Below are 16,461 nucleotides of genomic sequence, written 5' to 3'. Positions count from 1 at the left end.
GGCTGCAAGCTCCTGCCACTCTGAGCGGCATGGTAAGGGGGCAGCAGCGGCGCACGCCTGGCGGTGGTGGGGTTGGGAAGTCAGGGGACAGGGAGCAGGGGGTGGTTAGATGGGGCGGAGGTTCTCGGTGGTCAGGGGTCTGGGAACAGGGGGGGTTGGCTAGGGCATGGGAGTCCTGGGGGGCCTATCAGGGGGCAGGGGTGTGGATAGGTCGGGGCAGTCAGGGTACAGGGAGGGTTGGATAGGGGGTGGGATCCTGGGCGGGGGTGGTTTGGGTCAGGGGTCCCAGGAGGGGGCAGTCGGGGACGACAAGTGGGAAGGGGCAAATAGGGGGCAGGGGTCAGGCTGTTTGGGGGGCACAGCCTTCTCTGCCTGGCCCGCCATACAGTTTCGCGCCCCAATGTGGCCCTCGGGCCAAAAAGTTTGCCCACCGCAGTAGCAGGTGATCAGTCAGACATAAGGGAGCCCTGGCCATGCCTCCTGCACCAGCAGCAGGGAGGGAGGTGGCCCAGGAGTCCACTGGCGCTGTGCCCTTGTACGCTGAGGCCTAAGGCTCACTTTAGGTGCCCGCTGTGCTGGAGGTGCGGCTCCAACAGTTGTACGCAGTGCAGAATCTGGGCTGGGCCTTTTTTTGCAACTCAAAGAAGAATGCACGGTCCACCCTTGCCTTGCCAGGCATGCTATGTTGGCCCAGAGCAGGGTTAGCAGATCCCGTGTGATGATGCCGCATTGAAAGCGTGGTTCTATCCATTTTTATTTCATAGGTTGCTATGGTGCCATCGCCCCTGGGCCAGGAGGTGAGCAGCGTTGCTCAAAAAACCAGAGCTGCTCAATTCCCAACTGCAGGAAAATCTGAGATTTCAAAATTTCATGTAGCCCCAAAGAGGGACCAAACGTCCATATCGCCTCATTTTACACAAAATGAACTATTCCAAACTCTTGCCTTTATCATTTTGACCATATTATATATTAGTAGAACCATTTCAACTTTTATATTATATTAGCAATTATAGTATCATAGATACTAAGGTCAGACGGGACCATTATGATCATCTAGTTTGACCTCCTGCACCATGCAGGCCACAGAATCTCACCCACCCACTCCTATCATAACATTCAGCTCAAAATGAAAGGTTTGGGTCATTTCCCATAAAAATGCTGATAAAATCGACACATTCCCGAAAAAATGTTTCCATTTAACGGGCTCGGCATTTTCCAGTGGAAAACATTTCCTTTGGAAAATTTGCTAGAAGCAAATTTTGAAACAAAATGAATAGATATGGAATGGAATGGGTTCCCTAGGGAGGTGGTGGAATTTCCTTCCATAGGGGTTTTTAAGGCCTGGCTTGACAAAGCCCTGGCTGGGATGGTTTAGCTGGGGTTGGTCCTGCTTGAGCAGGGGTTGGACTAGATGACCTCCTGAGGTCCCTTCCAACCCTGTTAGTCTATGACTCTATGATATTGATCTGAATTATGTGTACACAGCTATGAAAATGGTCCATAGACCCCACATTATTTACCAGTGCAGTCTGTATCCCCCCCCGCTCCGATCTGTTGGAGCCTGTGGATAAGCTTCATGAGTGGAAACTAACAAACTTAGCTCTTGTTAGTGTGGCAGGACCAGGAAGCACGGCAAGCTGGGTAGTAACCCTGAGTAGGTGACGTAGAACCATGTGTTAACATCAGTGCGGCAGGAACCTCTTCGCAGCCTGGTCATTTTTCCCAACATTAATGTGTCCCATACTTTAATGACCTTGGCGCACGCAGCGGGGGCATTGGCCCGGCGAATTACAGCCGGTTCAATGAAATGTAAAATGAACTGGCTGCACTGTGAGTCTCAGCGACGCTCCCGGCAGATCCCCACCTTTTGGGGACTAGCTCGCTCACTGCCACTTGAGCCATTGGATCGCTTAGTGGCTACTCTGTCAGGCTCCGATCCTGCCAGGGGCTGAGCGCCCTGAACTCCCGTTGAAGTCAATAAGAGTTAAGGGTGTTCAGCACCTTCCAGGAAGCCCTGAGCTGGATTGATTCCGACCCCTCTTAGTGTGTCCCTAGGGTATTAGGACCAGGGAGTGACGCAGAACAATTCTGAGGGATGAGAGTCTTGGCAGCCCAGAGGGAGGAAGAGCCACCTAGGCCTATGCTAAATGCCTGTTAGAATAATTCCCATGGTCTGAAGGTGCATGGACTGTGCAAGCATGTCCTTAGCTAGGCATGGCCCTGGCATGTCTCGGTCATTAAACATTCAATAATGGACCCTTGCATCTCCTGTGCATGACTCACTTTTGCTCGTGTGGGTTTTTTAAACACATGTATAAATTGCTATTTTAATGTATTAATTACTGTTTTATTCCCAAGGCCTCCTTTGTGGCCTTCAGCAATTGTAGCCAGGCCTTGGTACATGAATTTAGAAGGACAGTACATTAAGTGTCTCAGTAAGAAGGAACAAAGCTCTCCGCCCTTTCCCCCCAGAGATTAAGCTTCTTGCTTAAGAGCAAATAACTTAGGATTTTTGCCCTGCAGCCTGTAGCAATGGTGTGAAAGGCAGGAGACTGGTGCCGTACAACCTGATTGCTCCAGGCAGATGGGGCTCACTAGCCCTGGCACCTAACCATAGCCACCTAGGAGAAGGGACTCCAGTTTCAAAACAAGAGCATCTGACTTGACCAGCTGGTGTGTAAAAGTTGTGTCGTTCACACGTGCTCTGTGGGTGTTTGTCTTATTTCAGTACAATGCTAGGGCGTCTCCTGGACATGACGGGCAACCGCTTCACCGGGCAGCTGTGCAAAATGGCAAAAGGCCACCACATTCTGGGCATGTGGCTAAAGAACTACGTCTGGCTTCCCTGAATGTGGGAACAATGATTGTGAAATCAAGCGAAGTGGCCAAGACGTTGAAAAGGACAGTGCACATTGCCTGTATACAAAAAGACAAAATGGAAGGGATTGAAATCCATGAACATCTGGGAGGGTTACAAGACAATGTATCAGGGCTCAGAAGCAAGGCAGAATGGATCAGGAATAGTCAGAGCAGAAATATTACAGGAAAAGGTAGTGAAAATGCAAGGGAAGAGTGACCTTCTGATGAAAGTTGGAATAGCACTGGGCAGAGAACAAAGATACATGCTGGGGTTTGGTTGTACGACTGAGAAGAAGAAATTCTGAGAAGATAGCGCTGGACCGAGTGCGAAGTGAAGAACCACAAGGTGAGTACCTGATTATTGGAGCTGACCCCAACGGACATGTTGAGAACACAGTGACGGCTACAACAATTGTCATGGAGGGTGAGACTTTGGAACCAGAAGTGAAGCTGAAGGATACTTTAGGGTTAGCCAGAGCCCATGGCCTGAGAACTTAATTAAATACAGATCCCAGACTGACTACTTCCTGAAAAGAGGAAGAGATCTAAAAAACATGAGAAACTGTAACGTGATCCCAGGAGAGCAGATAGCAGAGCAACACAGATTGCTTGTCATGGACCCTTCCAGATGAAAAGGCTACAGGGCAAAAGACAAGTTGTGGAACAAAGGATAAAGTGGTGGAGGCTCACTGATAAGTCTGAAATTTAAGGATAAGGCTCTAAGGAGGTTGGACAATGACCAAACCAATCACAATAATACCAGTGAAGACTGGGGGGGAAATATCCAAACATATTACAGAAAGTGAACAAGTTTCTTCTGTGGGCAACCAACAGGAGGGAAATATCATGGCCAGGAGACGGCAGTGGTCCAGCAATATGCAGGAAGCAGTAAAGAAGAAGGCGGCAAGGTTTCAGCGATGGCAGAAAGTAAGAACGGTGGAAAGTTATGAGGAATACACTCTGGTAAAGAAAACGCCGAGAACCGTGAATGTGGAAGCTAAGGATCAGGCGTTTAAAGCCTCATACACAAGTCTATTAACGGAGGAAGGGGAAAAAGGAATCTATAGATTAGCCAAGATTAGGCAGATAAGCACAGAGGACTTGGGAGTTGTGAAGTGTCAACTGTGAGAACGGAAGAGTGCTGATGGAAGATGGGGAAATCAGTACGTGGTGACAATCGGTTCTTTGAGAAACAGTTCAATGGGGAGAATATGAAGAAACCATTGAGGGAAGTACGCACAAGCAACAACCTTACAAGACCTATCCCCATGGCGGAAAATTTAGCTAAATCTAACCCTGTAGCTGGGAGCACGCTTCCCAGCACGGTTACACAGCCACGTGCAAGCTCTGCTTGAACTAGCATGCTAAAAATAACAGCCTAGCCAGGGCAGCACTGGCGGCAGCTCGGGCTAGTCACCCACGTACGTACCCACCGGGACCCCCTGGGTCTGTACTCGGGTGGCTAGCCCGAGCCACTGCCCATGCTACTGCAGCCTAGTGCTCCTTTAGCATGCTAGCTTGAGCAGAGTTAACACGTGACTGTCTACCCATGCTGGGAAGCCCGATTCCAGCTTCAGACAATGCTAGAGGTGATGAAACGTGGGAAGGGAGTGGGACCCGATGGTGGACCAGTCCAGGCATGTAAAGCATTAGGCCATGGGGGAGTGGGGATGACCACAAACTTTTTTTTCAATTTAATTTTCCATATTGAAAACATGCCTGATGTGTGAAGGAAGAGCACATTGGTCCCTGCCAGCAAGTATATGATAAGGAGATGTGCAAGAATGTAGTAATTACCGACCCATCAACTAGAGTTGCCAACTTTCTAATTGCACAAAACCGAACACCCTTGCCCCACCCACTGGCCTGCCCCTGCCTCGAGGACCCACCCCTGCTCACTCCATCCCCCTCCCTCAGTCGCTCACTCTCCACCACCCTCACTCACTCGCTCATTTTCACCGGCCTGAGGCAGGGGGTAGTGGTGGGGCAGGGGGTGAGGGCTTTGGCTGGAGGTGCAGCCTCTAGGGTGGAGCTGGGGATGAGGGGATTGGGGTGCAGGAGGGGGCTCCGGGCTGGGGCTGATGGGTTCAGCATGTGGGAGGGGCTCTCAAGCTGAGGCATGGGGTTGGGATGCAGGAGGAGGTGAGGGCTTTGGCTGGCGGTGCAGGCTCTGGGTGGGGCCAGGGATGAGGAGTTTGGGGTGTAGGAGGGGGCTCCAGGCTGGGGCAGGGAGTTGGGAGGTTTCTAAGCTGGGACAGGGGGTTGGGGCGCAGGATGGGGTGAGGCCTCCAGGAGGGATTTGGGGTGAGGGAGTGGACTCAGGGCAGGGGTTGGAGTGCAGGAGGGGGTGAGAGGTGTGGGCTCCAGGTGGCACTCATCTCGGGCTGCTCCCATAAGCATCGGCATGTCCCTCGGCTCCTAGGTGGGGGCGTGGCCAGGCGGCTCTGCTTGGTGCGTGTTGCGTCCACCTGCAGGCGCCGCTGCTCCTCTCCCTAGGAGCTGAGGGACATGTTGCCGCTTCCGGGGAGCCGCATGGAGCTGGGTAGGGAGCCTGCCAGCCCTGCGCCAACCACACTTTTAATGGCCCGGTCAGCAGTACTGACCAGAGCTGCCAGGGTCCCTTTTCGACCTGGCGTTCCGGTCAAAAACCAGACACCTGGCAACTCTACCATCAACTTAATGAATCACACGATGAAATGACTGGAAAGAATTATGGAGAAAAACTTCAGGAGGAGTTGGAGTATCAAGCAGGTGACCACCAATTCAGGTTTATGCCAGGAAGGTCAACGATGAATGCAATGTTTGCAGCCTGAACATTGCAGGAGATACACAGGGAGAGATGCAAGAAACTTCACTTATTGTCTGTGGATTTAGAGAAGGCCTATGACAGAATTCCTAGAGAATTGTTATGGTGGTGCCTGCGGCCACGCAATCTTCTGGAGACATATGTTCAGACTGTCATGGACATGTAGGAGGGTAGCACAACAGTAGAGAGAACAGAAGAAACTGCACCGACAGTGAGTCATTCCCTGGGAGGGTGGGTCTACATCAAGGATCAGCCTTAAGCCCATTCCTGTTTGTGACTATGGTGGACACCTTGACTCAGTAGATTTGGGGAGATGCTCCATGGAGCATGCTTTTCACCAATGACATTAGATGGTGCCATGAAGATAAATCTGAACCGAAAAGGGACTGAGAACTACGGAGGGCTGCATTAGATGAAAATAGCTTATGGGTCGGCCAACAAAAGACTAAATATATGAACGCTCCATTGAGAGGGACAACGAGAAGCCAGTAAAACAGGGTGGTATTCAGTTCATGTCTGTGCAACAACTTCCATAGCTCGTTCAGTGTTGAGTGATGAATGTGGATGTTAGGAGTCGTGTGACGAGTCCTTGTTGAAATGGAGGGGCTTCACGGGAATTCTATGCTTTAAGGATATGCCAAGTAAACTAAAGAGCAAAGTGATAAATTCATGATTAGGCCAGCCATGATGTATGGATCAGAAGGCTGGCCTGTGAGAAAGAGAGAACAATCACTGCACACTGCTGAAATGAGAACCCTGGGTAAGATGAGAGCTGATAGGCTATGCAATGAAATGGTATGAGCCATGATGCAGGTAGCCCCCATCATGAAAAAGCTGAGGGAGTATCACCTGATATGGTTGGTCATGTGAGATGACAAGATATGGGATAGGATGGCCAGAGAGTACCAGAGCTAATAATCGTGGGACAAAGACCACAAGGAAGACTTAGAAAATGGTGGTTTGAGATGCTGAAGGAGGCCATGAAAAAGGTTGGTGTCAACTTGGAATACCCACTGGACAAGAATGCTTGGAGACCAAGAATGAGAGCCACCGACCCTGATGGTTGGGACATGATGAAGGCAAGGAAGCAGCAGCATATAACAATTTGCATTCAGCCACTTCATTGCTGTCAGACAGCCTGCAAGAAAGGCTGAGGGGCAAGTTTTGAAATGATAACTAGCTCCTTTCATCAGTAGATCTTAAAGCACACGACAAAGGAGGCCAGTATGGGGAAACTGAGGCACAGAGAGGCAAAGTGACTTGTCCAACGTCAACCACCAGTTCAGAGCCAGAAATAGAAACCAGATCTCTTGAGTTCCTAGTCTGGTGCACTATCCACTAAACCCCACTGCCTCCCAATGAGCTCTATTTCTATTTAGCCTCCTAAATGTAGCAAACAGGTTTTGCTTAGCAGCTATCAGCTTCGAGAGCAGGATGAAATCAGTGGCATTGCTTTGCCCCGTTGTGATTGGTCTCTCTGAGTTCACAGCTTTGGCAGGAGAAAGGACAACAAAGATGGCAGCAAAAATTAGCAAGGCCATAAAATATAAGCCTGATGCTCTAAAACCAACAGACTATCAGAACTTGGCAGGAGAAAAAGCATTCCGTCTTTCTGTCTGATGCACAGTTACCATCCGTGAAAGGTCACCATTCACCAGCAGCCGCCGTGCTGTGGTATTTGAGATTGAACCTGTCAACTATTTAGACATATGCCCTTCAGGGCAGGGACCATCAAGAATAGAGCTGAGCAAATACTGATTTTCCAGTTTGATGGACAAACTGAAAAATAAAATAAAAATCACTTCCTTTCAAACCAAAAATGAAATTTTCTTGGGTTTTCTTACCAGCACAAAACAAAAATGAACAAAATTCATTTCAGGTTGAATGAAATGTTTCATTTGACCCAAAACAAATTTTTGTTGTTGTTTTTTTATTCCGTTTCGTTACTTTTTGGGTGCTTTTTACCCTTTTTTAAAAAAAATTAAACAAATGGAGTGAAATTTAGAAATGAATCATGTTGAAATGAAAAGTCAAAACATTTTGTTTCAAAAATGTCTAAATGAACCATTTTAATTCTGTCGAGGGGGGAGGAGGTTTCCCCTATTTTTTTATTCGTCCGAAACTATTCGTCAGATTCAACTAGAATTCCCAAATAGTTTCATTTGGGGGCAACTTTATTATTTGACCAAAAATAATTGCCCCATTCTAGTCACACCTGTAGGTCAGTAAAACATGTAACACAGTGGGTTCCCGATCTCAGCTGAGGCTCCCAAATGCTAGCGTAATACAAGTGCTAATAAAGACATGGGATACCGCTGTTCCCCCATACGAAGAGTAGGAAATAACTGAGGGACCTTAGGTCCCATTGTGTGGTTACTGTTGACCAAGCTGATTTTGTCAATTCAGAATTAGACTGGCTGCTGTCTCCGGGACCCCAACCAGACCCCCTTTCTCTTGGCTGTAGAAATTCCTGTTCCCAGTGAATGATTGGACCGGGTAGCTCACTTCTGCCTGAGTGGCACTTTGCATCTGCGACAGTCACACATAAAACACAGACTGGCTTTTTATTCCCACTTGTAATGGATTCTGCATGCGTCCTGCATCATCTCCGACCCTGCTCCCATGGAGGTCAATCGGAGTTTTGCCACCAGTTTCAAAGAGAACACATGGTGCTTCTTTGTGTACTTGCGTTGTTTTGACTAAAGGATGTTTATGGGAATATGCGCCTTTTCCAGACATATTGCCTAGCTTACGCTTTTAGCACCTCAAGCTAAACAAACAGCAGAAGATCATCTGTCTAGACAGCTGGGCAACACAGCCTCTTCTATCCCAGTTGCTGACATGCTCGGAGCTGTAATGTGGCTACCGTAGGAAAGCAATGCAGCTCCTTGCCAGGGTGCCTTTCCTTCATAACATTATTCATAAATTATGAGGTGTGAGAACCCTGGTTATGGCAGAAAACAAGATCTATACGGAGTGAGAAATATCGAAGAGAGCGTCACTCTTCGTTAGCTCTGCCCTCTGCTCTACGGATTAGCGCCCCAACGCTGTGCTTCCAGGCTCCTGGGATCAGCCCATCCAGCCATGAGGCCGGTGGGTGACCTTCTCAGCGCCCATGCCCAGAGGCCTGTAGGCCCCTTAGCAGAGTCCAAATAAACACATATGGGGATGTTACAAAACTAAGGCAACCTGCCCTGCTAGAACACAGCTGGGCACTGTTAGAATATTCCCACTCACTGAGGAATAGCTCATTTATTCCAGCGCTTCCCCAGCTGACGTGTGCCCATGTTCCCAATGAGGAGAGGAACTCCCAGTTTACATTTCCTGCCTTGGTTGGGGTTGCCCTGGCCCAGGACCATCTTGCAGTATGGAGCATCTGTTAAATGCAAAGCCGTCGAGGCCTTTCGTACAGCAACGTTCCCAAACAGGAAAGAGCTGGGCCAGAGAAACTGAAGGCTTCCAGTGTCAGGGGATCAAGACACAGTGTGCCAGGGCCTGAGAGCAGAAGAAGACTCGATGGGTTTATGAGACTGTAAAGTGCAAGGGAGGAAATATTTTCCACCCCACTCTGGGTGTTTTCTTGCCAGACTCCAGAGCAGCAGTGATATTTTAATGCTTGGGCAAACAGATGAAAAGTTTTTTCCAAGACTTCCTGAAACCAAGAAGGCCACAGAATCTGTCGGGAGGTGCTGAAGGCAGCACGTTATTTATCATTATTATTATTATTAAATAATACTCTTGGCTAAATGTTACAAAGGGTTTAGGAACTTGAAGATGCAGGCAGGTACCCTAGTGGGATGGTCAAAAGTTCCTAAGCAGGTTAGGTGCCTATTGGGTTGGGTCCCTAAGGTGTTTAGGCCCTTTACTAAATCCTATTAGGTGAGTATCTGCATCTCTAGGCAATTAAATACCTTTGTAAGTCTGGCCCTATGTTCCCTTGGCCATGGCCTCTGCAACCAGCAATGGTTGCTTCTTGCATTGTGCAGCCACCCCCATCCACAACCTCCCCCACCCCACTGCCCTCAGGTGGAGGAGCCCATCTCTGCAGATCTAGCCCTAGGGGCTTGGCTGAAGAGTCTCCCCGAGACCTACAAGGCAGGAAACGTGGGCTGTGGTGAGAAGCTCCCAAGCAGGGGTGCTGAGAACCCCCACAAGGGATCCAAGCCAGGGTGTGCAGCCACGGCAGCCCCTCAGCTGGCGCTGTGCATTGTGGTGGTGCAATGGGAGAACTCACCCTGGTTTTGGTGTTTCCATAGCTAAGGATTAGCAGCAATCAACTGGGTTATTTGGGGCCAGATGCCATTGATATGTGAGGGACAATGGAGAAAAGCAGGTCTTGGATTAGACCACAGGCACCTGATTCTTACACCAGGAATAGACCTGGCCCTCAGGGTGCGAACATAGAGACTACAGCTGCATTCTATCACACACACACACACACACACACCCGCCCCCCATACACACAAACACACTCCCTCTCAGGTGCTGCTCCATCCAGCACGGGAGTCTCTTTCTGCTCCTCCAAGACAGCCCATGAGTTGTGGTCAGGGTGCAGTTGCAGAGGAGCACACAGCAAGCCAGACTCGGAGGTTATTTACACCTGTGTGCAACCAAGACCGATCCAACCAGCTTCATATTTACAGTGGCCCAGCTGAGATCAGAATCCACTGGCTCACGCTGTTGCCCAACTTCAAAACCCGCAAAGGTTTCCGTTGGCAAAATTCAACAGGACCAACTCCAAATGATCAAAAATGGGGAGCCGGGCCCCAAAACATTGTGAGATTTTAAATAAATAAACAAACTTTGGGCTCTTTGTCTTTACCTTCCAGTTTGAGTCTTTAGGTTACTATCGTTATTAATGCGTATTACCGTAGCACATAGGCATGGGTCAAGACCCCACCATATTTAGATGGTCAGCTCTTTGGGCAGGGACCACCTTTTGTATCATCCTGCCCCAGGACTAGGGCACCTAGATGCTCCAGGCGTACAACAATAACACTTGTGCTAGGTGCTGTACAAAGGCAGAACAAAAAGATGGACCCTGCCCCATGGAGCTGACACTCCTGGGTCACATTTTCAGGCTTTTCTCTGTTACCAAGAGGGCTAGGAACATCCACTTTCTTTTTAAGGCAAGCTGAGATGCCCATGTAATCGCATGATTCTGGGACCTGGGGCTTTAATTAAAACATCAAATATTGTGAGACTCGTTTTTAAAATGGTGAGGGGCTGGCTTCCCTGCCAACCCAACAGCGTTCTCCAGGGGCATGCACCCTCTACCCGCAACACAAAGGGCAAGCAAGACCGCAACATCCCTTTTAATTGTGCAGGTTGATCTCACAAACACAGGCAGTGGGAGAGGGTTCGAAGAGCCACGAGAATGATTAAAGAGTTGGAGAACCTGCCTTATGATGAGAGACTCAAGGAGTTCAATCTATTTCGCTTAACAAAGAGAAGGTTCAGGGGTGATTTGATCAGTCTGTGAGTACCTACATGGTGAGAAAATATTTAATAACAGGCTCTTCAGTCTAACAGACAAAGGTCTAAAACGTCCAATGGCTGGAAGTTGAAGCTAGATAAATTCAGACTCGAAATAAGATGTAAATTTTTAAGAGTAATGATAACTTACCAAGGATCATGGTGTGGTTCTCCAACATGGGCGACTGCTAAATCAAGACAGGATGTTTTTCTAGAAGATCTGCTCTAGTTCAAACAGGAATTAACTCAGGGCAGGTCTGTGGCCTGTTCTAAGCAGGAGGTCGGACTGGATGATCACAGTGCTCCCTTCTGGCCTTGTAACCTTTGAAAAGCTCCCGGCACCGGCCTGGCACTGAACTTGTGTCCCTGCAGTGTTCTGTTCTGAGCTCATTTTCCCTTTTTCCTTTTCCTGCCTAGATGACCTGGACATGGACGACTTCCAGCTGGAGTTTGAGGAGTCAAAGTTGCACCCCACCATCCAGTGCACACCCAGCCCTGGTGAGCAGCACACTGAGGGGAGACCCCCTCCTCTAAAGCACAGAAATAAGACTCGAGGCTCTTCTAATGCAGCTGACTCCCACGTCCTTCCCCCTACATCCCACCATTTGCTACATACACACGTAGACCAGAATCCAGGCTGGGTCCTGGGGGCAGCAGTGGGATTCCTCTTTCCCAGGCTGAAGCCATGGAGCTAGTGCCCTCCCAGGTGGAGAGGGAGGACTCATGGCAGCCCCATCCTTCTACAGAGCTCCTCCCACTTCCAGCCTTTCCCTGCACTAGGACCCATGCCTAGGAAGGCTGTATGTTCTAGCAGAAGAGGGGACTGGATTGGCCCCATCACACACTAGCATAGGAAACTGCAGGCCAAACCACCTACCCTGGTACCACACAGAGCAGCCAGTGCTTCACATGTTCACCCAAGGCTCCCGCACATGTGGGTTGCTTTGCAGAAGCTAGTCTTGAACTTCCAGGGGGAAATTCCTTCCCAGCCCCAAATATGGTGATCAGTTAGCATGTGGGCATGTGGGCAAGACCCACCAGGCAGACACCTGGGAAAGAATCCTCTGTAGTAACTCAGTGTCCCGTCTCTGGCTGGTGGAGATATTTGCTGCTAGCCATCGCAGACCGGCTCCATGCCATTGTAGACAGTCTCATCACACCATCCCTTCCATAAACTTATGAATTCAGAGTAAAGGGCTGACATTCAAGCCACACATCCCAGCCCATGCACACAGATGCCAGCACAGCCCTCCCTGCTTCTGCACTCCCTGACCTGCTCAGCAATGTTCACCTCCTCCTTATACACAGTGTGCTCTTATCCACTGGGCAGCACCAGAGCCCCTTAGACAGCTGGGGGGAGAGGACATTGGGGCAGACCTCAGGGGTAACACTGGAAGCACAGGGCCCTTGGAACGTTTCCTGGGTCAGAGGTGCCCTCGAGCGGGTCTAGGGCATTTGTTCTGACCCACTTCTGCTTGGTAGCGCTGAACAGGAGTGGGACCAGCTGGGTCAAGCCCTGGCTGGGATCAGGCCGACGTGCCGTATCAGCGACGCAACAGTAGGGTTGATGATGTTGGGCCTCGTTTCCTTGCAGGTCCCTTCAAGCCTTGCAATCAGTTGTTTGAGAGCTGGATCATCCGCCTGGGGGTCTGGGCCATCGCGCTGGTCTCAGTGCTCTGCAATGGGCTGGTCAGCCTGGCCGTCTTCGCCTCGCCCAGCTACCTCTCGCCAGTCAAGTTCGTCATCGGCTCCATAGCCGGGGCCAATATGCTGACGGGCGTCTACTGCAGCATGCTGGCTGTCGTCGACGCCCTGACCTACGGACAGTTTGCCAAGTACGGGGCCAGGTGGGAGACGGGGGCGGGCTGCAGGGCCACGGGCTTCCTGTCCGTCTTCGCCTCAGAGGCCGCCATCCTCCTGCTGACGCTGGCCACCGTGCAGTGCAGCGTTTCAGTCTCCTGCTTCCGGCTGTGTGGGAAGTCACCTTCCTTCATTAGCGTCAAAGCCGCCACGCTGGGCTGCCTGATGCTGTCCTGTGCAGCGGCAGCCTTGCCGCTCTTCTCCGTGGGGGAGTATGGTGCGTCCCCGCTCTGCCTCCCGTCCCCCGTCCCCGACGGGGAATCCTCCACCCTGGGCTTCATGGTGGCCCTGGTGATGGGGAACACCCTCTGCTTCCTGATCATCACGGGCACCTACATCCGGCTCTACTGCAGCCTGCTGAAAGGGGAGTTCGACACCCTCTGGGACTGTGCCATGATCAAGCATGTGGCCTGGCTGATCTTCACCAACTGTCTCCTCTACTGCCCAGTAGCCTTCCTCACCTTCTCCTCCATGCTCAACCTCTTCCTCATCACCCCAGAGGTCATCAAGTCGGTCCTGCTGGTGGTGCTGCCCTTACCTGCCTGCTTGAACCCCCTGCTTTATCTGCTCTTCAACCCCCACTTCCGAGACGACCTGCGCCTGCTTCGGCACAGGGGCCAGACCAAGGGCAGCTGCCCCCAGTCGTACGCCTCAGATAACATGGAGAAGAGCTCATACGACTCCACCCAGGCTCTAGTGACCTTCTCGGACGCCGATCACATATTTGAGGTGCCCGACGCCTTGGGTGTGCACCCGGTCCTGGATGCCTACAGCTTCCCCTCGGTGACGCTCATCCCCTGCCAGCAGAGGATGGGTGCCAAGGGGCAAGAGAGTGGCTACTCTGCCCGCCACCCCTGCCTGACCGACGACGAGCTGCTGATTTCCTCGGAAAGCAGGGATCCAGCCAGCAGCGGCCTCCAGGTCAGCTTCTTCCCCTCTCTGCCCGCACCGTCCTTCACGTCTCACTTATAAACACCCCGCAACCGGCCACGCAGGCAGCCCCTCATCAAATGAGCCAAACAAGAGCTCCCCCAGCCTTGGGGGGACGAGACGCAGGCTGATCTATGTCAGGCATCGACATGCCCCCATCACATCATAACCCTGGGCAACAGGCAGAGCAATGCCTGGCAGCGCAGATTAGTCGCCATCCCAAGGGCTCAGGGCTTTCATGGCAGGATACAAGTGCACGAACGCACAAAGAAACACTGTGTCCCCTCTGCCCCTGCATAACAGGGGACCCCCTGAGCCCAGAAAGAGAGCGAGAGAGACTCCCCATCCTGGGATTTCCCTAGACAGACTCCTAGCATACCAAGTCACAGAGCAGGAAGGACCTGCAGGTAAGGAACCAAAATGCTTCTAGTCCAGGGAGATTCCTCCCCCCCACAAGGGAGTGACCCCCTAGCCTCTGTGGTGGAGCCGGAGCTCTTGCCAGGCTTGCTGCCCTCTGACCCTACAAGCTGTGATGCTGGCCCACACTTAGTCCTGCTGGTCGCGTGTCCTGGAAGAGGATGGGCGAGGGAGTGGAGCAGGTGGGAGTGAAGTGGCACCAGGCAGCACCCACAGCAGTGGCAGCAAAAACCCATTGCAACCCCACGGCAGGTGGGAGAATCCTCAGGCTTCGCAGGACACTTTACAGACACCCTCCGGTGAGCACCGCCGTGCTCTGGGAGGGGAGTCAGAACTCTGCCTTCCCCGTTACGCAGCTGGGGAAACCAAGGGAGGGAATGAAGGGCAACGTTTTCAAAAGCGGCCGTTAATTTGGGGCCTCGCATTTGCCTTTCTCCAGGGCCTACTAGAGGAGACAACCACCCTTCCACAGTGCCAGCCTTCCAGCGGCACTCTCACAGCCCTTCGACCCCTTCCCACTGGAACTAATAACGAATAGGGCCGTCTGCTCCCCTGCCAGGCGGGATCTGCAGGCAAGTAGCTGACCCGTCACAGGCATGGCTGAGCCCGACTCCCTTTAAAGGGCTGGGACAGCTTTGTGATTGCTTACTCTAGCGTCCAGATCCTCAAAGGCACGTAGGCAGCTAACTCTCATTGGTCTCAATGGGCAGTAGGCCCCCTAAATACATTTGAGGCTCTGGGCCTCCGTGCTTCTATGGATAAACCCTTCCAGATCTTTTTTCCCCAGTTCTTTATTAGCCGAAATATGCATCGTCTCCCACTCTCTGGGCTGCCTGCCATTTGTTCTCCTGAATCAGTGTTAACATGATCAGCCACCATGCTCTGGGATATTGTCTTACTGGAGGTGTTAGTCTGCGTCAAGCACAGTCTGCTTTTAAAGGACACCAGATTAATATCATTCTGATCATTTATTTTTAACATTAATTCTACCCTCTATCAAATACAAACCATGGACACATCCATCTGTCACATGCCTGTACTAAGAGAAACTCTGAATTGGATGTAATGCCTTTAATACACCATGTATATGTTATTGTATGTATATATGATGCCATATATAATATCCAGCATGCGTGCGTGTGTATATTATGTGTATATTTATATATAACCAGTTTCCCTGCCCTGCTGACCATTCCTTCACCCTGTTTGTGTATATGAACTGTAAAGCATCCTGTATGAAAGACGCTATAGAAAAATAAATTGTAATTTTAAAATAAGTTTAAAGTGCTGCAGTTTTCCCACAGAACAGGGTTAAAAAGCCATGACTGGTTGGTTAGGTATCATTAACATTAGCATCTCAGCAAATAAGCTTTTGGGGGTACAGAAGAGAAGGCAAAACCAACACCGTCTGAGACAGAACCCTTTGGACTTGGCCAACTCCATTTTGCGTCTGTGATATGGATGTAATATAGACAAGGCCCGAGAGCCAAACTGGGCTCACTCTGTGCATCTAATAAAGCTTCTGCATTCTGTAACACAGGCAAGCCCTGGAGTGAGTGAGGCTGGCAGTAGGAAAAAAACATCCTGCTAGCCTCACTCACTGAACCCATTTGCTCTGGATTCATTGACGCAGAGATCCCCAAGGCAGTTCGGAGTAGAACCACCTTTTAATTGTTCAGTAGGACTTCGTGCATGAGCAAGCACTCAAGTGAGGGGAGGTAACTGACTTCCACACATTCGTGTCACTCACTACCTCAGAATTGGTGCAGGCTGGGCTGTGCCCTGTCGCCCACCTTCAGTCCCTACTGGAGAAGCAAACTCCTGTTGAGCTGTGTAGGAAATATTTGGATGCAACTATTACTAGTACTCTGTTTGGGGGTGAGGGGAAGGGGGTCACTGAAGCAAAGGCTTTAGGCCCCCTGCTGCCTATACTCCGAGCCTGAATGGAGGGGCTGGAGGGGCTCCCTGCAGCTTCTGGGAGAGCAAAGGCCTAAGAATTTAACATGTTCAAGTCCCAACTTCACTGCTGAGTTTCAGGTAGGCAAAGACATGAAGGTTAGGCCTAGAAGTTAACAGACTAGTTCCAGGCAACTGTTCTCTTTTAAAAATCCAAT

General features: G+C 50.6%; 1 protein-coding gene across 4 annotated transcripts in view; it reads left to right on the top strand.

The window, feature by feature from the left end:
- The window catches only part of LGR6 (leucine rich repeat containing G protein-coupled receptor 6), a 205,712-nt gene extending 190,088 nt beyond the window's left edge, over positions 1–15,624 (top strand). For all 4 annotated transcript variants that reach the window (XM_073320016.1, XM_073320018.1, XM_073320017.1 and 1 more), the window contains exons 17-18: positions 11,558–11,638; positions 12,735–15,624. In XM_073320016.1, the coding sequence (XP_073176117.1) occupies positions 11,558–11,638; positions 12,735–13,972 (1,319 nt within the window). In that variant the 3' untranslated portion in view covers positions 13,973–15,624. The remainder of the gene's footprint in view (positions 1–11,557; positions 11,639–12,734) is intronic.
- Positions 15,625–16,461: the final 837 nt, after the last annotated feature.

The sequence above is a fragment of the Lepidochelys kempii genome, chromosome 21, assembly GCF_965140265.1.
Source record: "Lepidochelys kempii isolate rLepKem1 chromosome 21, rLepKem1.hap2, whole genome shotgun sequence".
NCBI lineage: Eukaryota > Metazoa > Chordata > Testudines > Cheloniidae > Lepidochelys > Lepidochelys kempii.
Note: the sequence above shows the minus strand (reverse complement) of the source record. Positions and strands in the feature narration are given on the sequence as shown.